This window comes from Anopheles nili, chromosome 2 (genome assembly GCF_943737925.1).
Source record: "Anopheles nili chromosome 2, idAnoNiliSN_F5_01, whole genome shotgun sequence".
Taxonomy (NCBI): domain Eukaryota; kingdom Metazoa; phylum Arthropoda; class Insecta; order Diptera; family Culicidae; genus Anopheles; species Anopheles nili.
In genome coordinates, this window is record NC_071291.1 from 16955845 (window position 1) to 16978113 (window position 22269).

The 22269-nt window shown below is 46.4% G+C and overlaps 6 protein-coding genes and 1 non-coding gene across 8 annotated transcripts; 2 read left to right on the plus strand and 5 right to left on the minus strand.

The window, feature by feature from the left end:
- Positions 1-18: 18 nt before the first annotated feature.
- LOC128731614 (delta(3,5)-Delta(2,4)-dienoyl-CoA isomerase, mitochondrial) lies at positions 19-1419 on the minus strand. The gene is made up of 3 exons (XM_053824746.1): positions 1402-1419; positions 1051-1256; positions 19-983 (listed from the first exon to the last, which is right to left on the minus strand). Exons 2-3 carry the CDS (start codon positions 1109-1111, stop codon positions 94-96), a joined length of 951 nt encoding a protein of 316 aa, XP_053680721.1. The 5' UTR covers positions 1112-1256; positions 1402-1419; the 3' UTR covers positions 19-93.
- A 585-nt stretch (positions 1420-2004) lies between these two features.
- Positions 2005-4848, plus strand: LOC128722069 (P3 protein-like). Of its 2 annotated transcripts, none has more exons than XM_053816141.1 (3): positions 2005-2042; positions 3182-4553; positions 4635-4848. In XM_053816141.1, the coding sequence occupies exons 2-3, from the start codon at positions 3247-3249 to the stop codon at positions 4702-4704; spliced, it is 1377 nt and encodes a 458-aa protein (XP_053672116.1). In that variant the 5' UTR covers positions 2005-2042; positions 3182-3246; the 3' UTR covers positions 4705-4848. The 2 variants fall into 2 exon arrangements, with proteins under 2 accessions (XP_053672116.1, XP_053672871.1); XM_053816896.1 differs by having other exon boundaries at positions 4609-4803.
- On the minus strand, positions 2992-3063 carry Trnae-cuc (transfer RNA glutamic acid (anticodon CUC)). Its single transcript has one exon. It is a non-coding gene; the product is annotated as a tRNA-Glu (tRNA).
- Positions 4725-5314, minus strand: LOC128723885 (small nuclear ribonucleoprotein F). The gene is made up of 2 exons (XM_053817997.1): positions 5259-5314; positions 4725-5177 (listed from the first exon to the last, which is right to left on the minus strand). The coding sequence occupies exon 2, from the start codon at positions 5125-5127 to the stop codon at positions 4861-4863; it is 267 nt and encodes an 88-aa protein (XP_053673972.1). The 5' UTR covers positions 5128-5177; positions 5259-5314; the 3' UTR covers positions 4725-4860.
- A 329-nt stretch (positions 5315-5643) lies between these two features.
- On the plus strand, positions 5644-6742 carry LOC128730751 (TIP41-like protein). The gene is made up of 2 exons (XM_053823831.1): positions 5644-5722; positions 5809-6742. The coding sequence occupies exons 1-2, from the start codon at positions 5699-5701 to the stop codon at positions 6664-6666; spliced, it is 882 nt and encodes a 293-aa protein (XP_053679806.1). The 5' UTR covers positions 5644-5698; the 3' UTR covers positions 6667-6742.
- Positions 6720-13464, minus strand: LOC128730750 (general transcription factor 3C polypeptide 1). The gene is made up of 7 exons (XM_053823829.1): positions 13386-13464; positions 12975-13308; positions 12036-12914; positions 7426-11961; positions 7166-7352; positions 7004-7094; positions 6720-6931 (listed from the first exon to the last, which is right to left on the minus strand). Exons 1-7 carry the CDS (start codon positions 13462-13464, stop codon positions 6786-6788), a joined length of 6252 nt encoding a protein of 2083 aa, XP_053679804.1. The 3' UTR covers positions 6720-6785.
- An 890-nt stretch (positions 13465-14354) lies between these two features.
- Positions 14355-20952, minus strand: LOC128727400 (uncharacterized). Its single transcript, XM_053821312.1, has 5 exons — positions 20722-20952; positions 19009-19290; positions 17945-18676; positions 17115-17852; positions 14355-17034 (listed from the first exon to the last, which is right to left on the minus strand). The coding sequence occupies exons 1-5, from the start codon at positions 20750-20752 to the stop codon at positions 16538-16540; spliced, it is 2280 nt and encodes a 759-aa protein (XP_053677287.1). The 5' UTR covers positions 20753-20952; the 3' UTR covers positions 14355-16537.
- Between the last annotated feature and the right edge of the window lie 1317 nt (positions 20953-22269).

The following is a 22269-nucleotide window of genomic DNA, read 5'->3' on the forward strand; positions in this document are numbered from 1 at the left end:
TAAACTTAACGTACAAAACCATACAAATGCGTACTCTTTTTATTACCCTTTTTTCGTAGAACTTCACAAAAGTGAACCCATTTAGGGTTAGGCCTACAGTTTGGCAAAGACGGGCGTTTCCTTGGTCTGTGATGCCATGATGGCATTGAGGAAGTCCTCGCTCTGCAGGTGCAACATGTTTATATCACGCACGTGATCAAGGCCCTCTTGAATGGTGTGGTCGGATGAATAGACAATATTTTTCTTCGTACCCTGAACCGCAATAGGACTCTTGCTGGCAATCTCTTCCGCGAGTTTGATTGCACCGCCAAGAAGTTCGTCGCGGTTGTCGAAGAGACGCGAAACGAGTCCTTGGCCGTACGCCTCATCGCTAGGAATTTTGCGGGCTGTGAAACTAATCTCTCGTACCCAGCTGTGGTTACCGACGACACGCGGGAGCCGTTGCAACGCACCAACGTCTGGAGCCATACCAATGTCAACTTCCTTCAACGAAAACCAAGCATCGCGCGTGCAGTAACGAATATCGGCTGCCGTGATTAGGTTAAGGCCAGCACCGATGCAGGCCGAATGTACAGCTACAATCACCGGTTTGTAGCACCGTTCTACTGAAGTGATACAATCTTGGTAGAGCTTAATGGCGCCCTCGAGCAATCGGCCACGCCGACCCACCTCCTCAATGGCGCCCAACTCTTGGCCTAGCTTCATCATGTCAAACAGATCAATACCGGCGGTGAAATGTTTCGATGAACCTCCGGAAAGCACCACCACCCGGCAGTCGGGATCGTCGTGCAGCTGTTCAAAACAGTCCTTGATTTCAATCCACAGCTGACGATTGAAGGCGTTCATTCGGTCCGGTCGGTTGAACTCCACATGCACCACGAACGGACTAGGTGTTGAAAGCTTGAGAGTTTTGAAGTTGTACTTCCCGGACGAAGCTTCAGGCGTATTGCTTGCCATCGCGCACAGATTACGAGCAACGGGAGCTACCAGAAAGGGTGAAAGATTTGCTTTAAAATGGTTCCCGGCTTGGAGTCTCTATTTTTCCTGTACCTCCAGAAAATGTCATCTTTTTAAGTGACGAGAAAAGAGCACTAAATGCAAGTCTGCTCATTTTGTCGAATGAGTTGCAGTTTTGTTTCGCGGAACTGGACTTTGTACCACAGTTGCTTCAACCAACGGTAATATTGAGAAGATGCTATTCTTCTTCTTCACCCGATCGAGATTAAATGAGACCACGGTGCAGATATGAAACCCGGCTGCAATGAAAAAGGTCCCGTTTGTATATATGACATAAAAACACTCACCACAACTAAATTGTACTATTCAGAGGTATTTTTTCAGAGTGATGCAATGTGAAATTTCGGTCTTATTTAGTGAGGTAAAATGTAAATATTTCGATACCGTTTTTTGGTTTTGCCCACTTTAATCGGTCAAGCTTTGACAGAAAACGTAAACATCCTTCTCGTGTGGGGAATGTTTGTTTACTTCATGTTGAATCCCACGTGTTTATAGTAAGAGATGTTTTACTCACAATACCGTTATGAGGCAATGAACTAACACAGGATCCCAATAACACAGGAACACGTGCAATCTGGAGTTTAAATGGCGATTTTCAATAACAAACCGTTGTTTTTAAAAATTCTGGTGAATAATTCACTGCTGTAGATCCCGAGAGTTGAGAGTTTAGAGTTAAATGGACTGCGGTATAATTAATTATATGTTGATTTTAGCGTTTCTGTTCTTACAATATAGCTTGAACCAATACATAAATTCAATTAAATATTGATAGTTTCGAAATCAAAAAAACTCTGACAAAGGGAACTTTTCATGCAGGAAAACTTTCGCGATATATGTCAAACACTGTCCATAGAAATGAGTAAAAAAAATCATTCGTAAGAGTACACTAAATTGCATTTGTTATGATATTTTTCTATGTTTTGAACGCGTTACACATTCCAGCCCACTTCGGGCAAAGTTCCATCCATCGTAGCATGAGTAGTCGATCCACAACGAACCAGGGAAATAGTGATTTCAAGTATAAAGTGAGTTAAACCTATGGAAAAAAAACGAATTAAGCGTATGTTTGATATTGTTTCAAAGAAGTTCCTCGTAGATTTGGAAAATTAAAGCTCACTTTCGTTAAACGTTTTACGGTCAAATAGAGGTGATGTTATAGTGAGACCTGTTTGCGTAAATTCTATCTTGTATTTTGAATGTCCACAAATCCCGCGAAGATACTTGAGATCGACCGGAAAGATGTTCAATAAATAACTCTAAGGGCAACACTCATACATTAGTGGTTCATGTTTGACTATATAGAGTGAATGTTCGGTTTTTGAACACGAGTATATGTTAAAAATTTTGTGCTAGAAAAATCCCGGCACGTTGCAAGTTTGGTATACAGGGATGATTTTCATGGTAGTCCATTTTTTCGCAATATACGCTGTAATAAATGACCCATGGCGAATGAGTAATTTTTCTTAGATTGCTGCAATGATCTCAATACATGATGCATTAGATGAACGAGTGAAGAGATGAGTTGGTTCGGATGATTAAGGCTATAAAATTTAAATTGTGTGTGAGTTGTGCAACAGGTTTCCTCCATCATAGATGTCGCCTTTTAACTCTAGCACTAAACCGGAATTTCTTAGATAGTGACTAGTGGCACTGCATTATACTGTACTAACTCCGTGATAAGCAAGCGGTAGATGCCTTCCGATATGAGAATTTTACATCACATCACCGTCTACCGTTCCCACTCGCAATCAGTTTCCGCTCTTCCTGAGCAACCGGTACACCCATAATTAGCACAGTGAGATAAGAACCAGCGTACAATTTAGACGATTGACAATTGGTAATAAATTTAGCAGTGATTAAACAATCAAAAGATGCCGCCACTGTGATTGATCGTTATTTGTTAAAAAAAAAACGGAAAGCTGTTAAGAAAACAACAAAACACGTATTATAAAATAATTTGGAAAAAGAAACTTTTTCCCATACCGGGAATCGAACCCGGGCCTTCCGGGTGAGAGCCGGATATCCTAACCACTAGACAATATGGGACACATACAAGTTGCTGCGTACAAAGCTATGAGCTTGCAGAAGCAAACACATATAAAATAGCTGATTAATTTTACGAAAAAGTGCAACTTACACCTTCCTGTTTGTTTCTTCTCCATAGGAAACATAATTTTTTTCAAAGAATCTGCCTAGTAACGGAAACTGCAATAAACTCCGTAGAGTGCAATGGCCTGCCCGCTGTATAAGCTATTGCTGTTCATCGGCCTGCTCATACTTCAAGTGATAGCCACCTGTAAAGCCACTCTAATCGCTGAACAAGATGATCGAGTATCCGAGTTGGGCTGGCAAGTCGTTTATGATCCACCTAAGCTCCGTATGGACATGGAGACGGTGCAAAACATATCCGTCCGGATCGATCATATTAAAGCGTCGGATTTGGACGACATCCACGTGGTGCAGCTAAGAAGCGAACACGAGCACGTGGCTTGGGCAGAAAACGGTACGATCGTATTGGAGACTCTCGTCGCATCCACATCGTACAACGGAACGTTCAACATCGTGGCCAACTTTCTGGGGCAGACCAATTTTTACGTTGAACTAACGCGCAAGTCCGGCACATCCGAACGCATCGTGTCCTCTACCCTTCCGGTAACCGTCATCCGACCTGAGCGCGTCATCGATCACGTTTTTACCGGCTCGGTCATACTGCTCATATCGATCCTGTACATCAATTTCGGTGCGGCGCTAGACGTCGGAGCACTAAAGCAGATTGCACGCCGTCCTATTGGGCCCGCAATCGGGTTTATTTGTCAGTTTGTATTCATGCCGCTCCTTAGCTTTGGATTGGGGCATTTGCTTTTTCCGAATAACTACGAACTGCAGCTGGGACTGTTCTTTACCGGCGTTTCGCCGGCCGGTGGTGCGTCTAACATATGGACCGTGGCGTTGGGAGGTAACCTAACGCTGTCCATTGCCATGACAACGATCAGCACGCTGGCGGCGTTCGGTATGATGCCGTTATGGTTATTCACCCTCGGACGCACCATTTTTGAACGCGCAAATCTGGTCGTGCCGTACAGTCGCATCGCCTACACGGCCATTGGACTCATCGTCCCCATCAGCGCCGGATTGCTCATCCAACGGTACTGCCCACGATTCAGCAAGCTGCTGGTGCGCATTCTAAAGCCCATGTCCGTGATACTGATCCTCTTCATCGTCATCTTTGCCATCGTCACCAATTTGTACCTGTTTGAGCTGTTTTCGTGGCAAATCGTCGTCGCCGGATTGGGATTACCGTGGATCGGATACTGTTTCGGCTTTCTGGCAAGCCACTTGATGCGTTTGCCCCTCGCCGACTCGCTCGCTATCTCTGTGGAAACGGGCATTCAAAATACTGGCATCGCTATTTTCCTGCTCCGCTTCGCACTCGAGCAGCCGGCTGCCGATCTAACGACGGTCATGCCCGTATCCAATGCGATTATGACTCCGTTACCGCTGTTGTTGCTTTTGATCGGAATGCGCATCCACGCACGGTAAGTACCAACATCGCTTTTGTCTGTGTTTCGTTGCTAATCTGGAATTCTCAAGTCATGACTCGTATCATACCATTCAAGGACGAAGCGACGAGCTGAAAATGTACTGATACCGAAAACCGAATCCGATCCAGTGGTGACACCTTCCTAGCGAACGAACGCCAGATGCATCATCCCATCCCGACACATTCAGAGCGGCGAATTTCCAATGGAAACGGAAAAACTTCCACACATTTACGGTAGCTCACAGTAGCAAGCAAGTTTTGTACATCGAAATACAGAAAATATGTTTATTCTAAATACTATCTCAATCTCGCATTTCGCCTTCCTCGTCTTCGTCGTCTATACCGCGTATGTACAGCACGTTATTACACCGGATGAGCACCTCGCCGAGGTGGCCCGTGTTTTGTCCGTCCACGAATTCTTCCGTATTTGCGAGCTGCATGTTCATGTAGCCATCGACGGACACCAGGAATCCTTTGTACTCGTGACCCCACTTTAGCTTTATGATCACTGGTTTGCCCGTCAAACCATTCAGGAATGGTTTCGGGTTTATGGGCATAGCAGTCGCCATTGTCAATGTAGAAAGTTTGTCGTGCTGTGGCGAAACGTTTTACGAAGAATCTATACAGGCAGAGAAGAGCGGATTTTACAATCGATGCAATATTAACTTTCCCACCGGGGACACTAAGCGCATTTACTTACAATTTGGCCAGCGTCCTTTTGCCGAATCCTTGCAGATTTTTCAATTTATTTACCACTAACACGACCGGCGGTGGTTTTTGACAACTCCCCTGACAGTCACGAAAATGATCCAATTTTTGGACCACGAAGAAGGAAGACTTTTCGAGTTCCACTGGTCGTGTGGATGACATAAACATTTGAAAAAAATTCACACTTATGTTACAATATTCCCTTAAACTGCATTCCAAGAAATCCATTAAACTTTTCTCTCATCTGTATCCTTTCTCTGCTGTTGAAGATGCATCTAAGAAATAGGTGCAGTTGATGGGCGCATATTGCCGATAAATGTCAAAATCCCCTAAACAGATAAAAGACGCTGGAGAACGGTGTTGTTTACATTTGGACGGTGAATGTGAGTGAAGCATTGCAGCGAACTATATACTAAGCATATTATACCAACTATGGCTACGGTAGCATCGCAAGCAGTACGTAAAAGTATACAGCTCGGAAATCCGGAACGTATATCTCAGCGGGTCTGCTAATATTTACATAATTTTTGCACATTCTGTAGCCTCCGCAAGTCACCGGAGACGATGGTCTGGGTCCGGTACGCTTGCCGGTCGACAGGGAGACGTACCAGTTCGATGACTGGACCATCGGGTACACCAAATCACACATCCTGAAAAGCATGTGCGTGAACGGCGATCGCTGCGTAGCCGGAGAGCCAGACTGTTGCGAGCTGTGCGTGTACAACTTCGCACTCGCGCTACCCCACCTGCCCGATATGGTGTTCCACCGGAACGTGCTGCGGATCAGCCATTCGTCCGGGGCACAGCTCGAGTTCAACCCGCTGGACGCGCTGAAGCTGGTGTGTAACGAAAAGCTCGATCTTAAAGTGGCCTGCTCGGAAGAATGGCGCGAGAGCCGTCCGGAAGCGGCGCAAACGTCGGACAAAGTGAAGCACTTCGACTGGACGTTTACGACAGAGTACGCGGGCACGGTAAACGATCGGTTCCGGGTGGAGACCACCGACCAGCGCATCGACATGTTCAAACTGATGCGCAAAGAGAACATCCTTTTCTACCACAACTTGACCCTGTTTGAGGACGAACTGCACGATCACGGCATTGCGTTGCTGTCGGTGAAGGTGCGCGTCATGCCGTCTGGATTCTACGTTTTGCTGCGCTTTTTCCTGCGCGTCGACAACGTGCTGCTGCGCAGCAACGACACTCGGTTCCACTACGAGAAGGGTAACGATTACGTGCTGAAGGAATTCACGCACCGCGAGGCGAAAGTGGAACAACTGAAACACATTCCTCCGGCGCTCTTCACCAACCCGGACCACATCGTCGATAAGCTGCCCGTCATCCGGAAGGTGAACGAAAAGCTCACCGTCGTAACTGGCGCAATAGACACGGATACGAACTAACCCAGCGATCAGCAGACCGGCTGGTTTTGTGATTTTTTATTGTTTCAACGCGGGAAATAAATGCACGCATACACGATGATTGCATCCGCCTGTTCATCTTGGCCACCGTGCCATCATCCCTATGTTACCATGTGTTTCCGCGAACCGTCGTAGAAGTCTTGCGCGTACTTACGGTTCTCCCCAATGCAGAGTGAAAGCGTGCTCAGCGCGTCCGGTGCCGATTCGACAAATGTTTTCTCATCGGGAGCAAACTCCGTTGGTGGCACTGTAAGCGAAACAAATCACCATAAAAAACGGTACGGACTTTATCCCAAAATCATGCCCATACTGTTCCTACCGATTCCAATCGGCTTGAAGACAGAAAATATAGTCTTCTTCAGTTGGCATTCCATGGAATGAAGGCTAACACAGCCGTACTCTTGAAGTATCTGAAAAGAGTATCGCATCGTAACGTGTTAAAAGCTATTGCCCATCGCCAACAACGCGGTTGGTTTCGAACCTCTAACAGCTGCCTGAGATGGAACGGTGACAACATGTTGAATCGCACGTTGAGCACGCTCATCAGAACACCCGGATGGGCTACACAGTACAGCAGAACCGAACTTAACCATCGGTACAGAACACGCTTGTTGATCTTGCCCTCGATACTGATCCAGGGTGCCATCGCTAGCTGCATGAATTTGTATCTAAAAGAGCGTCAAGGGCATGGAAAAGCGATAAATGATCGAACGAAACAAGCAAAGAAATTGTTATACCCACTTTTTCGCATCTCTCTGCTTTTCCGGCTGCTCATCGGTCGGTTGATTTTCCGTCCGCGTGTCAATCGAACGGCTTTTGGTTGTCTGCTCTGAGTAGTTGGACTTTCGTTTCTTCACCGTGATGTCTTCTTCATCCCCGAGTGGCGTAGGATTCTTGCGCTTGTCTCGCCGGGTTCTACTACCGCCCGGTTGCTCAACCGCTGCTGACTGAGCGCTGGAAGGTTGCTCGATCGCCTTTTGATCCGTTTCCGGAATCAGCGCCTTGGTTAGCCAATCCGGTGCAAAATGCCAATGCACGTACGTGACACTCCGGAAACCGGTTCGCAGCAGCAGCTTAAGGCTGACCAGCGTTTGCAGGTGTTGCTTCAGCTGCTCGTGATTTGGAAAGCTCTTGGCCAGTTCGCACGCGGTCGCACCGAATCTGCTCTTGTGCTCGATGTACGCCAACAGGGCGCTAGCGTGCGAATTTCGTTCAATCAGCGGCATCGCTTCCTTTATGAGCGGTCCCAGTTGTTGCATGTCGGGCCAGATCGCATCGCTGGCGACCTTAATCAGCACATCCCGGCGCCGTTTCACACCATCCGACAGGAAGCACCGTGGTACGTTCCACTGACCGTACGTTTCACGATCGGCAAGGTCCTGCTCGGTGTACCGGGAGAGTGGCGTCGTTTTTAAGCGAATGTGCATCTTCATCGACATTACTTCGTAGAAGTTGTGCAACTTGAACACCTTCTCGCTGAGCGTGCTAATTTCGGCGTCGGTCGAAGGTTCGTCACCCGTTTCCCCATCAATCGGGTCCTCATCTTCGATCGTGTTCGATACCTCGTACCGGTCGAGCCAGTTGTACTCGGGCGATTCGTCGTCAAACCACAAACAATCCTCGATCAGCTCGGCCATGTCAACGGTGCCTTTGACAAGCGCCTGCGAAACCTGGCTCTGGCGATTGACCTCGCGTCGGTGGCCCGCACTCCACCGTTGCTGGAATTGGGTGATGTACTTGCCAAAGAAGAGCAATATATTCTCTTCGCGTATGTCAAATATCATCGCGGAATCGATTCGATTTTTGCGCTGCGATCGCTCCACTCCATGCTGTCGAATGCGCACCAGCTGCTCCCGGTGGCCACGCATTAGCTCAAGACAACGGGACACCAGATCGCCACTGCTTGCCGCTGACGTCGATGACGCACCCACACAGTTCTCCAGCGAGCAGCTCGTCGGTTGAGTTTCGTCGATCTTGAACATCTGCACGATCAAGCGACGATCTGTCGTCTGCAGGTGTACCAAGAGACAGAAAAAGTGAAAGTATTCTATTGGCACCTTGTACAACCGCTCGACCGGATGCATCACGTAGTGGAAGGTAACGTCCTTTGCGGGAGAAAAGCGCAATTTCTTTGGCACCGATCTTCCCTTTCCGGTGGGTGTCCGAGTAGGTGTGACGATTGCTGCCTTGACGGAGCTTTTTAGGGACTTCGTTTCGCGGGTTCGTTTGGGTGCATCGTCTGAAAACGCGTCCTTCTCAGGGCCAGCCAGCGGAGCAAGCATATCGGCATAATTCGGTACGGCTTCCTTTGAGCCCGCTTTCATCTCGATGTAATTCGCTGCCTGATCGATGCACATCTCGACCCGATCCATGGCAATCAGCTCGCTGATGAGCAGCACGAGTCCTTTGGCGTCGTCCTCGCACGCGTGCATCTCATCATATCGCTTGCGATCGAGTAGCTGCACGTACTGACCGAACATCGGTTGAAACAGGTCGAAAGGAAGCGAAGTAATCAGCTGCTGCTGGTAATGGATCGACACATGGAACAGCTCACGATCACCTGTAACGGCCGTGCTCGTAACGAGTAGCTTCGTTCCGACGCCCTTCACCCGCTGGTTCAGCGAGACGAGGTGAAAGTTACGCATCAACCGCATGGCACCGGCCAGAACGTGTTCCGAGAACTCGCGGTAAACGCGCTGTAACGGTTCCTCGGCATGTGAGCGACCATTAACGACGGAGCTGTGCATCAGGATCGTCAGCTTGTACATCTGCAGCTCCTGGATTGTCGAAGGATTTGCGGCGTAGTTCAGGTGTTTGCTGCTGTTATTCGTTTCGGTCACACTGTACCTTCGGTACAACTCGTCCAGTGTGCTCGGCAACCTGTGATACGCCCGGTGGCTCGCTTCAGGTCGACTGTGGATGCGTGGAGTACTATTGGAGGTGCCCGTTCCCCGCAGCAGCTTGGAACACGTCTGCCGTATCAGGTGCACCAGCTGCACGAAGTGGATACACGACGCGACCATGTAGTCCTCCGGCTCTTGGAATTGTTCGCGCAGCTTCTGCACGAATCCCGGCCCGTAACGCTCGGTTACCGTTGCGTTTAGTTTGGTTTCCTCGAGGCAGGTTCGCACGAGGTCCGCCACACCATGCAGCTTCTTCGTCATGTAGAGCACGCGACGCTGGCAGGCGCGAGATGTTTTGCACGTCGATCGCGCATTGGCCCAGTGCAGCACGTCGCGGAAGGTGGCCGAATTGATCGGACAGGTTATGCTCTGCGTTGGACCGTACAGGTACAGCTGGGCCACCCGGCAAATGACTAGGATTTGATCCTCGGCGTGCGTCCACTTTACGCGCAGCTTGTTCATCTGTTTGAGCGCACGCAAGTCCACTTCGTCGTACCCTTGGCGCCAGATACGACGCATCGGTTTGCGCGGTTTAATGATGCGCTTCTTAATCTGTCTCCTTCCTGATCCTCGTTTAACCGTACTAGCAGTAGCTGGGAAGCCAGACGTTCCGGTACCCATCCGGAGCGTGAGCCTTCCACCATTCGACACCGCGCTGGCCCCGCTTCTTGGCCCGTTGCCACTGGCATACAGCTTCTTGATCTTGATCGATTTGCGAACAATTTTCAGCCGGTGCTTGTCGATGTGCGGCGCGAAGTTGAGCGTCTTTGACCAGTTCGACTTGATGTGCATGAACATGGCTGTATCGAATCCGGCCGCACCCTTTCCGTCACCCGGTGGCAATCGCTCCGGGCGATCATTCAGCGGAGCCGATAGTTCGGACTGCACGCGCAGCGCTTCTACCATGGCCGGTTTGGTGTGCAGCTGCTGGATCAGCACCTCCCGCCCAATGGCCGTGTTGCGAATGTTCAGCCGCGTCCCGGTGGCCACATCCAGTAGCTTATCCCAGAATCCCTGAACGTCGGTCATCTGTTCGAAACAGAACGGCAGCAGCGGATAGTTGCGGTTTTCAATCTCGTAGTACCCGTCCTTCGATTCTGATGTGTCCAGCATACAGGCGTACCGGTTGACGTACACGTACGTCTGGTCACGCGTGTTTCGCAGCTGTGGCCCCATCTGCAGCAGCCCCGCGTAGCACAGCAGCTTCACAATCTCGAGCACAGCCTGCACGTAGCGACGTTTCTTCAGCAACTGCATGCGGATTGTTTCCGGTAGCTGCTTTAGCAGATAGTACCGGCGCACCGGATGATCCAGGTAGTGATCGAGATCCTTCGTGTAGAACGAAAAAGTGCAGATCGAGCAAAAGACGACCAGCGGCATGCGCACAAACACATCCGTCAGCATGACCCAGCCGGAATCATACCCTCCATCGTACGGATTCAGCGGCGGTATAAACATCTTCCAATCATTCGTGTCGCTGTAGATGGGCGACAGTTCCAACGCATCCAACCCGGTCACGTCGATCGCCGTCAGCTCGGTAATGCACAACTCGCGTGCGTCACGCTGCTGATCATGCACCAAATAGAACACGTACTCGTGGAACAAACGCATGCGCATGCATTTCGGCAAACTACCGGGGTACCCGTGGGATTGCAAAGCCGAGAGCGGTTGCGCGAGATCGGCTGGGACGGCCGGTTGCGTTTGAAGCACTATCCGCGCCTTCGCCATTGCCAGCTTCGACTGCAAGCCGGCGTGCTCGACCGTAATCTTGGGATCACAAATAAAAACGAGATGAAATTCTCGATCCTCCAGCTTCATCGTGACGTTCGCGATCAAGATCATCTTGTCGGCGGCAAGGCGATAGATTAGGCGCATAAGCGACTTGTTGCACACTTGGTGCAGATTGCCCTTTGCGTTTTCTGCGAATTTCAGCCGTTTCAAAATCGTCCTAGGCTCGATCGCTACTTCCCGCTTTACGAGTTCGATGATAAAGTTACAGCGTCTCAGCATCAGCTCGCTGATCGATCTTGATTTCATCACGTATGAGGTGCCTGTTGGGTTCTTTCGCAGGTGAAGCTTGTCAGACAGTATCACATCGGTATGGATGTTATCGTGCAGTGTGCTATCGAAAGCGTGCGTTTGTTTGCGCACATCCGAATCGGCGGTCACAGATAGCGAAGTATCCGCTTCGCTGTCGCAAATGTTTCTGCTGTCATCGGTCGCTAACGTTTCATTACCCGTCAGCTCGGGATCGCTTTTACTACCGGAAGTGCTCTGTCTTTGGCTCTCGATCACGTTAAGCTGGTTCGATACGTACTGGGACATTTCCTTCTCGAACACCTGCGTCCGTCGTGAAGAGCCTGGAATGAAAAATCTGGAAGCAGAAAAAGCAAAAACTTCATTAATAATTGTCAGGACAACTGAGAGGAATTCGTTCCAAATTCATACTTAGTCGTACGCTGTCGGCCTTCGTCGAAAGACAGACCCTCAATCGCTTTCAGTTTGGTAAGGTTTTTCACTACACCACGAACATTCAGACGATCTAACCCGAGAGCGACAGCCAGTTCGGATTGCGCGATGCCCACACCTTCATGATTCGCTATAGCGTTGTAGGCCACCTGCAGAAGCGGCAAGTCAACGTATAGCATGCTGCTGTCTGCGCTGCATAAAAACCCCTCTTTGGTGTCCGCTGCACCACCTTCTTCGGGACCGTCACGATTCCACAAATCGTACACTTCTGCCTCCGGATCGATCAGTCGCATCACTCGTACTTGTTTCTCTTCGCCGCGTTTCGAGTACCACGAGCTGGGCGGTGTGTTTGGGTACAGCGTCCGATATGGTACGGTTTCGTCCGTTTTTATGTAGCGTTGAAATTCGGGTGTACGAAAAATTTTCCCAGCCTCGGATTTTTTCAGCATCATCAACTTTATCTCCTCGTAATCGGCTATGTAATTTTTCCGACTTTTAAGCTCTTTGACTACAAGCTCCACAATGAGCAGTTGTTTCGATTTCATTTCACTGTAGTACCGTGGCAGATGAAACACCAAACCTTGAATACTAACGTTGTCTATCCGTATCGAAAGATTCTGTCGGGTGATCAGCTTAGCACTAGTTAGTGCCTTCCTATTGTAGAACAGCGCGCTAGAATCACCGGTAACCTCGATGAGTGAATGTTTGCCGTGCGATGTTTCGCCGTTAAACCTGGACCTTCCAATCCACTCCAGCATGCAGTACTGCATTCCGGACAGCTCGGCGGTGCAATTCGAATCGATAAGATACGATTCACGCATCCTTTGGGACGCCACAATCACCAACTTTCGATTATATCTGCAACAGTACGACATGAGAATGTAACTTTCGCCTAGCTGCGCGCTAAATAGCTAGTACCTTTGTTCAGCATCCGCGCACGGGATCTTACTTAACTCCTCGCGCGTGATGGGCGTACGTGTGTCGTAGTCTTCGCATGACCCCCTGATGCCATTCGTCTCGACCAGCCGATAGCGAAAACGATGTCCGGGGTATTCGCTCGGTTGCAGGGCAATGCCAGTCTCTGGATCCAGTTTACCTACCCGATTGAAATGAGCGAACGGTTTGCGGTCGTTTGGCAGGAGAAAGAATTCAAATTCGCTTATGGGCAAAATCTGCAGCCAGATCGATTCCATCAGTTTCCGCGGTAATGGCATAGGCATACGTAGCCGGATTGCAATATGGTTCCATAGTGCTGGGTAGAGGATAAAACATAGTGAGAAAACACGTATCCTTTCGTTACATGCAATCAATGCGAACTAAGAAGCTTACTGTCTAGTGTGCTTCCCTCGAGTCCTTCCAGGCCTATTTCTTCCTTGACGATTGATGATAACGAAGCGTTAGGCAACATTTTACACCGCACATATGTTTTTATTTATCTTATTCGATCTTCGACTTGTTATGCAGCAATTATGGCTTTATTTAGGTTGACAAAAAGAGGTAAACATTGCCAGGTAAACACGCCAGCGTTTACCACACATTCTTCAAAACTTCAATTGATAATTCGACTGTGGTACTGCGTGCTTCAGAATCTAGAGGAGCACGTGTTCGGTTTTCGAATTCTGCATTTCATTTTTCTTATGTGCCACCATTACTTGAAAACTCAACTTATACATATAATTTCTCCTTAATTTGCAAGGCACTAAAACCGCTATTAGTCGTTAACTGCAGTTTTGACCAGCTACAGCAGAAAAAGGGAACCGAATCTGTACATTTTTCGTTGTCGCCCAAGTAGTTAGGCACGACGAAATATTAGTTGCCTAAGAGAGCCAGTACAATCTTCATCGTGAGGCTTCGAATCTCTGCACATTATCAAGGATAATTTTTTTTATAAATCATTCTTTCCCAAATTATAACGCAACAAATCTGAACAAAAAAAATCCACCTTTATTAGAATACCTGGGGGCACTAATGGATGACTGAACGAAAGAGATAATTTTGTCGAAATATTTGCTGGATATAGATAAATACACATTTTAAAATTAAATCACTTATATCACTTACCTTTTTATCATTATTTTGCTTGACAAGATGGTATTCAATATAATGCGTCCCGCGACGAGACACGCAGGCTAAATCTGAGACAGTGTGATTCATTTAAACCAAACGTGTGCTGCCGAAGCAACGATGCAGTGCTCATCGAAAGGACTATCAAACATATACAGCATGTTTCAATAACTCAAAAGTTTGCATTTTCGCAGTATCCGGGGCCAGACAGAGCTAGCAGGATACAATATCCACGTGTAAAAACAGCAAATTGCTTTTCCGTGTATGTTTTACAATTTTTTACTTTATTTTTTCTGTTTTCAATTTTTATGGTTGCATTTCGAGAAATACTTTTTCCCATTAATTATAGCGACATTACCTTCAATTAGACCACCACTTGGCCACTTTTAATACGTTATCGTTTTGAGTTGCATTTTATGAAATTTGCTCACACTAATTATTACTTTATAGTTACATAATAAGTTGTTAGTTGTAAGAGTAGAGAAAGGGATGAATTGTAAATTGTTGGTTTTGCTGTTGGTTTAAAATTTTACTATGTTACCTAACAAACCATTTCAATGTTACGATGGCATCCATTCTAGTGTCCAATGCAGCAAGTAGTGGCCGGCATGGTCACACACGATCAAAGTATAGAAAACACATCTCGTACAGAAAAATGCAATATTTTTGATCCGTTGTTTAGTTAGGAGTTCCCGTTCTCATTCATGTAAAGCTGCCTACATGTCGGTAGCAGCTCAAAAGCTACCACCCATGAACTTTTGTTCTTTTACTTTGTCTAGCAGCTTGGGGATGAGCCCCCACAACGGCAGAAACTGTTTGTGCTCGACTAAGTAAACTAGTAATTCATCTGCTCATCTCATCTTCACTGGTACGAGCATTCAGTATACTATTACTGTGCACTTCATGGTTGTATTGATATAAAAATACGCTAATGTGTCCAACTATAGCATATCCATTTAGGTAAGCTAACCAGTAAACTTTATCCAATTATTGATTCCAATTGATTTCACAGAGCCGCGTAGTTAGCGAATAAATTGTGCACATTTGCTTGTTAGAATCTTACACATCAGCTAATGCGCACGATCAAAGTTTCAGGAAAGTACACAACGTATCGTGGATTATCGTTTGCTACATGCCAGACTCGCAAGCGAGTGCCTGAAAATATGTATGCCTATTCTGCTTGCAATTGTGCTTTTGTGAGTGTTAACTGCGTTACTCAAGACTATTTCATCAACATATGTAACCAATGGAACTGATGCCAATACTGACATAAACACACATGGCCCGGTCTATTTTCAGTTAACTTCTTATAAATCGATGAACCATATATCATATTGGGATTATCATGTGGTTTCAATGTTATTCATACAGTACAGTACGTTAGCCATAGATATTGTTTCTCTTTTTAAAAAGATTTCTTAACTTCATATGTTGCATGTCGCGCAAAGATCTATTTATGTGTAGCCATTCATCGGCAGCACAAATTTATTGAATCATATACGTTGCCTCCTGAAAATGATCTGGTATCAGGATCTCCTCTATAAATTGATTTCAATAAACAAAAGCTAAAAGATAATGTGTTCTAACATACACGCATAATGGATAATCCTCAGTCCTATTCAGCACTCTTTACGCATGCTGGCCCTACTTGTGTCGTTTTTAGACAGATCCAAAAAGTTAACTGCATCATTCGGTCTATCGTAAAATTCACGCAATCGAGTATGTATTTTTGAATGAACCATTCGATATGTGACGACCAACAATTAGTTGAAAGATGCAAAAAATACAAAGTTACCAACATTTATTTCATGCTAAAAATACGTCGATAAGTCAATCATTCAATCAAGAACTTTGCAGTAACGTAATATTGATTGCAATGAAGTTGATTTCGCACAATGGAACATCCTTTCCAAATATTCAATCTTCCACTATAAGAATAAATGTTGCATAAAATATTGAAATAAAAAAAATACACGACGAAGTATTTTTTTGCGTTGTAAAAGAGTTACGTTTTTGCACGTTGTTTTGTGTTCATAATACCTCCACATTTGGGGGTAATGTCTGTAATATACACTGTGTGATAAGATGATCTCCTTAAACGGCCTAAATGTAGTATTTGTAGACTATTCAAACATTTCTTATCGCCATACGTGATCATTTTCGTCTGAATTGCGTTAACCGCTAAAAATACGCCACATATAAGGAGATCCTGGCCACGAGGAAGTACGTCGTGGCATTGCATCGTCCAGTAGTGACCAAGAGAAAACTAACAAAAGTATGAACGTTCAAGAAGTCAAAAGAATGTAGATTCATAAGATGAGTGTGTGTATGGGGGGAGGGGGTGTCCGTCTGAGAGTGTTAGTGTATCTCGTAAGAGCCATGGTGTTTTAGTTTCTTACACTACCAATTTGTGGTGCTTAGAAACGTCGGTTTTGGTTGCCGCCTCCCTGGCGATTGTTTTGACCCATCCGGTTTGTCTGTTGGGAGCCGTTGAATCGCTTGCCACCGAAATTACCACCCATGTTGAGACGATAGCCGCCACTACCCATCGCTCCGCCGCCACCACCAGCATTTTGGCCAAAGTTTCGGTTTACACCACCACCCATATTGTTGCGATTGCCTCCGCCCATGTTGCCTCCAGCATTGTTGGAGCTGCCACCAAAATTGCCATTATTCGAGTTGTTGAAGTTGTTCCGCTGGCCACCACCACCGAAGCCATTGGTCAGGTTCAAGTTGGGTAGTGGTGGATCACCGCTGTTGAATGGGTTGCTGTTTCCAGTGATAGCAAGACCCTCACCGAGATTTTTGCCGGATATGAAAGCCAACCGAAGTAAATCTTGTATGACCTGCGGGTTGCTAAAATCGCCACCATTGTTTGGATTGAACTGATTGCGAGGTCCCTGCATGCCAAAGTCTGCAAAACAAACAAATGAAAAAAAGCATGTCAATACTTCATTGTACAAGCTTGCGCAAAGTCTTTGCAATGATGCTTACTGGCTGGTCCACTAAAACGGCTGCGCTTTAACGGTGGAGGGCCACTGGAACGATCGGATGAAACGTTCTCAAGTACGGCTGGGTTCTTGTCAATGATTTCTTGCATTGAAAGTGAAATCTTTTCATCGTTCTCCTTGAAGATTTTCTTATTGATTTTGCCCGTCACCGGTTCCACGTTGCATCGCACAGGGCGCTGCTTTTCGTCTAGCTTGAGCACTTTCTCTGCGATTTCCTTGTCACGGAACTCGATGTACGCCGTGGTTCGATCCTTCTTCACAACGCACTCGATGAAGCCGAATTTGCGGAACTTTTCAAACAACTTCTCCTCGGTAACGGCCAAGTTCAGTCGTACGACCTTAATCGACTTTTCCGTATCAAAGTACGTATCCTTGCGTCCTGGGAATACGTGCAGACATTTGCTCTGGAAGTGCTTGCCATTGAACGCCTTGATCGCTTCGTTCGCTTGCTCACGACGCGCGAAATAGATCAGCGCTGCCATCACCATAGACGTTTGGCTTTGCTTGTACGAGGGAATGTTTGGAGAGAAGATGAACTTAATGTGTCCACCGTAACTGGAGAAATACTGCTTAATTTCACGCTTATCTGCCTTGTACGGCAGATTCGCCACGTAGATGGGCCAAAGCTTTGCTAGCGGTTGTGGCGGTGGGCGCTGTTTCTGTTCTTCGCCTTCCTCGCTGGAGGCTCCCTTCTTCAACGCGGGCAGCTTGATGTCCAACACTAGTGGATGTATACGGAAGAAATAAACACTGATCGTTAGTAAATAGCTCCACACCAACCCCGTGGGCATCCCAACCTCGTGGTGTACTTACCAAGTGGTCCATCATATCGCTTGACGGATATAGTCTTCTCGGACGCAGCGCTCTCTTCCTCTTTCTCCGGTACCGGTATGGTGGTACACTCGAGCGCGCGTTCGGCTGAGCCAGCCTCCTTGAAGCAGACCATACCGTGCTCATCGCCAAACTTACGACGATTGACGAAGTCGATTTCGCCGTACTGCTCAAAGTGCAAGTACAGCATCTCCTCTGTGATAGTTTTGTCCAAATTTTCAACGTACACGCTCGTCTTGTAATTCGGTATCATTGTGGCAATAACGTGATGCGCATGAACGCGCTTACCCTCGAAAAGCTGCTGGTTCAACTTGTCAGCAGCGGCTTTAGCCTCTTCGGCCGTCTCGTAGAAAACTTGGGCGGCCGGACCAAAATTCCCGGTTGTGACGCGCACCTCAGTAACGGTGCCGGAGCTCTCGACGGCCTTCTTCAGCTCGTCCTGGGAGCTGATCCAGCTCTCCGGAATGTTGTACATCTGGACGCGGTTCAAATTGCGGAAGAACAATTTTGCAGCCCGCAGCACGTCAATGTGCTGGTTCTGATCGTGCCCGTTACAATCGTACACGTTAATGCCAGCTTCAGTGATCTTTTTCATTGCTTCCTCCTTGTCCTCCGGACTGGTGCAAGTCACGTAGGCAAGCGGATGGAACAAAACCACCGACTGGACCTTAGCCAGATCCTTAAACTTCTCATACACATCTTCCTCCGTTACATCTACCAAAACATTATCATCGTCATCATAAGTTTACACATCAACGTACCAACGCACGAAAATTATCAATGGATGGAATAAAGAGAGAGAAGAGAAAGAAAAAATAGAAACCAAAATAAGGCGACAACCGTTCGTTCGTTTAGCTCAACCTCCTTTCCGCGCACGCGTTGCGCACTCGAAAAGACCGCCGCCAGACGAACTGGCGGACAGAATGATGAGGCGTTGCACGAGCGGGCATATCACATCAATAACAAAACTACTTGTATCGACAAATGCGATTATTTAGAAAGATATCAATATCAACAAAGCAAAAAAAAGGTGGGAAAAGACTTACTCTCATTGTCAACAACATGCACGAAGACATCCTTCTTCATGTGACAAATGACGATGAACTCAAGGTGCATACGCAGCCGACGTCCGCGGAAGACAGAGTTTTCTTTCTCCTTGAGAGCCTTCGTTGCCGTCTCCTTATCTTTGAAGAGCAACAGGGCTAAGGTGTACTGTTTGTAGTGGAAAATTTCCACACTTTCAACCGGATGGTCCGCAAAAAGGTCACGCAGTTCGTCCTCGGTGATGTCGACTGGCAGATTGCCAACATTCAATTTCTTTTTGTTGTCTGAAAACAGAACGCACAAACGGAGAGAGAGACCATACAGAAAAAAAATCTTGACGGGACACCGCTCTAAAAGCGCCTTTTTGGAGGATTCAGTGTCTTGTTCATACACCGTAGCTCCCCGATGTCGATATATCGAAGAATCAATTTGAAACCAATTGCTTTCGCAGCACAAGAAGAGGCACGCACTCTACTCTATGGGTGATATTGTACAGATCAATATGCCAAATGCTACTACTGTTGTTCATCTTCTAAGCTGCCTTTTGCGAGCAGAATATGGATAAACTACTTCTGCCCGGGCACGGCGGTTTCGCGAGCTAATCTTTATCGCTACATTCGCGAAAAAAGAACCATAAACAACGATGTTTTGTGTAGCGAGCGATGATGTCGACGACGTTTTTGGCATCGGTGCGCCAGCGGTAGAAGAAGCATTGCTACGTTTGCTGTACTCTGAAATGAACAATTTAAGTTTGGAAATTCATAGAATGCAGGGCGACGACGGAAGTGGGACGTGGGATTGCTGACTGCATGAGAACGAAAGGTGTGTATATTAGCAAGACTGGGGCCCGGCAAATTCGCGGCCATCGCCAAGTATCATCACCATTCATTTTCAAATGGCGTTTTCCTTCTTTACTCCGGGGTGAGAGTTTAAGACAGGGTTTTCCGCGAAGAAAAGACTCGAGCTTCAGTGTGCGTGAGATCGATTGCATCGAAAATGCTCCGCGTCGGATTTATGGAGCGTGTTTGAGCAGCATGAGAGAAAAGAGAATTCGCTCGGAACCGGAAATTAGGAAAGATTGATAAATTACTATCGAAAGGAATGAATTTCATAATTAATAGCAAGGTTTATAAGCGTATCAATAACCCGATGACGGCTCGGAAGCATACCAAACATAAAAAATAACAAAAATATTCCTTGATTACCGCACCTAGCCGGTGCGCGCGTGCTTGTATGCGTGTTCGAGAGAGTAGCGTTCTCTCATTTTTCAAAACCGCCGCCATTGTTGTTCGTCCAACATAATTTTCGACACTCAACGCATAGAGAAACCACAGGCGGCAAAGCACATCCGAACATTAATTCGATGCTAAATAGCAAGAACGAAGCGACGTGTCAAGGAGACAGTTTTCTAATTACAAAAATCGAATCAAAACTTCAACAATCAAGTATAGAAATGAAAAGAGCCGGCTAGGCAACTCGTACGCTCCGGTCGGCTGTGGAGCATTTTTTCCATCATCGGCGTGTCGCCATTTTTTTTTCGACACATAGCGTCTTTTCATTCCAAATCGACAGGAAGGCTAGCTGCTGCAAAAAAGAAGCCGAATGGAATGCATTTTTGCTTCGTACAGCCAATACTGCAACATGAGGATCGCCACTGCGTTGCTGGGCCTGCGAAACTAACATCATCATTCCACACACAAATCGTGCTTACTCACCAGCCTTCATCCTAGATGGATTATCAGCCATGATTTTTCACTGTACAAATGTGTCTCGTGAATAAATAAAACGCGCGTTGCTGGGTAGTAGCGGCTTGGGTGGAGGCACTGCGATTCCACAATTTCACAAAGCAGCAGGCTGATTTTCACTTTAGGCGCGGGATTGCAATCAATTGGCGAACGTCGAAAAATGTATGCACACGATACGTGAGGGACACCACCTAGCCCAACGACGGCTTCTCTTTTTCACTCGAACTCTGTTCTGCGAAGCTCTCACAGTTAGCTTGCCTTTTTTATTACACCTCAAACTCGGAGTGGTAGGTAGGCCCCACACTTGCACCTTCTTATATCTAGTTTGTATGACGTCACGGTATAACCAGCAGCCTGTTGGTAAAAGCGAGAAGGCTATACAATCACTCTGAAGCCCTCTGCGTAGGGGTGTAATGCTACGCAAATAGGATCATTCTAAAAAAAGGATTTCATCAAAAAATACGACGAAATAAAATTTTAAATTTTAGTTAAATTTATCACAGGTTACGTTAAAACAATCATATAGCTCCTTGGTCTGTCCTGACCTACAGACGGAAAGAAAACAATAGACACGAACATAACTACTGACCACACAAGGATTTGAAGGAAATTTATTTTGCTGGCAATATTGCTTTCAATTACAGGCTAAAAACTTGATCACGTGTGGTCGAACGCCGTGGTCTGGTTATCAATAATACTACTTTGAATCTACCAGTCCGTCACTTTGGCTGCCCAAAAGGGTTCTTTAATAAGTCCAAATCTCTGAGGCACACATAACATTTATAGTTTCAGTACTAACATAACTAAAGCTTTGGCCGTCGTTGTAGCTGAATTGAGTGGAGAAATTTCCACATAATACAATATGTTCCTGCGGTAGCTACAAAAAACAATTTGCACCCTATATGCATCCTAAAGGATAGATTTCTTTCATTGAAAACGATATGGTAATGAAAGGAATAAAGCTTACATTTTTTTCAATAAATTTATATGAAGCATTAGCATACGGAAATCATACAATAGAGAGAGAGAGAGTTGATTGATTTAGATGATACATCATGTGAAGCGCAATGATAGTGTGCAAGTCTTTTGTGACTCTTTATTCTATGCCATAATGTGTCTGGGTAGGCTTATTTTACTACTGGCAGAATTATCTAAATTACGTGTGTGAAAAACGTACGCTGTATAGTATGAAAAATAACATGGAAGAAGATAAAGAGAGTACAAATTTAGTTGCATTTTTAAATTCTGCTCGATTTACGACCGTCCATTGCACACATAGGTGGCTTTTCGCGTATTGCTTGACTTAATTCTTCTTCTGTTTTCTAATTGAAGCAACTTTTGAACGCATAGATTTCTCTCATAGAGATCTAGAGCAACAATAGAGTAAGATAGAAAGAGAGTAAACTAGTGATTATTGACTTTCGTATGCTGTGCAGATTTGCTTGCATCTTTTACGCACAGGTTGGAACGATTGCACACGTGCGAACGTTACATATTGCTTCGAAGATTTGCTCCGTC

Bases quoted from the DNA above. Each gene is read 5' to 3' on its own strand.
- LOC128722069 (XM_053816141.1), top strand. From the start codon at position 3,247: ATGGCCTGCCCGCTGTATAAGCTATTGCTGTTCATCGGCCTGCTCATA. The intron at 4,554-4,634 runs GTAAGTACCAAC...ATACCATTCAAG, and splicing joins GGAATGCGCATCCACGCACG to GACGAAGCGACGAGCTGAAA.
- LOC128730751 (XM_053823831.1), top strand. From the start codon at position 5,699: ATGGCTACGGTAGCATCGCAAGCA. The intron at 5,723-5,808 runs GTACGTAAAAGT...CACATTCTGTAG, and splicing joins CTACGGTAGCATCGCAAGCA to CCTCCGCAAGTCACCGGAGA.
- LOC128723885 (XM_053817997.1), bottom strand. From the start codon at position 5,127: ATGGCGACTGCTATGCCCATAAACCCGAAACCATTCCTGAATGGTTTG.
- LOC128731614 (XM_053824746.1), bottom strand. From the start codon at position 1,111: ATGAGCAGACTTGCATTTAGTGCTCTTTTCTCGTCACTTAAAAAGATG. The intron at 984-1,050 runs GTACAGGAAAAA...CCTTTCTGGTAG, and splicing joins AAAGATGACATTTTCTGGAG to CTCCCGTTGCTCGTAATCTG.
- LOC128727400 (XM_053821312.1), bottom strand. From the start codon at position 20,752: ATGGCTGATAATCCATCTAGGATGAAGGCTG. The intron at 19,291-20,721 runs GTGAGTAAGCAC...TTCTGTTTTCAG, and splicing joins TCCATCTAGGATGAAGGCTG to ACAACAAAAAGAAATTGAAT. The intron at 17,035-17,114 runs GTAAGCATCATT...TTTGTTTTGCAG, and splicing joins CCGTTTTAGTGGACCAGCCA to ACTTTGGCATGCAGGGACCT.
- LOC128730750 (XM_053823829.1), bottom strand. From the start codon at position 13,464: ATGTTGCCTAACGCTTCGTTATCATCAATCGTCAAGGAAGAAATAGGC. The intron at 13,309-13,385 runs GTAAGCTTCTTA...TCCTCTACCCAG, and splicing joins CGAGGGAAGCACACTAGACA to CACTATGGAACCATATTGCA. The intron at 12,915-12,974 runs GTACTAGCTATT...GTACTGTTGCAG, and splicing joins TGCGCGGATGCTGAACAAAG to ATATAATCGAAAGTTGGTGA.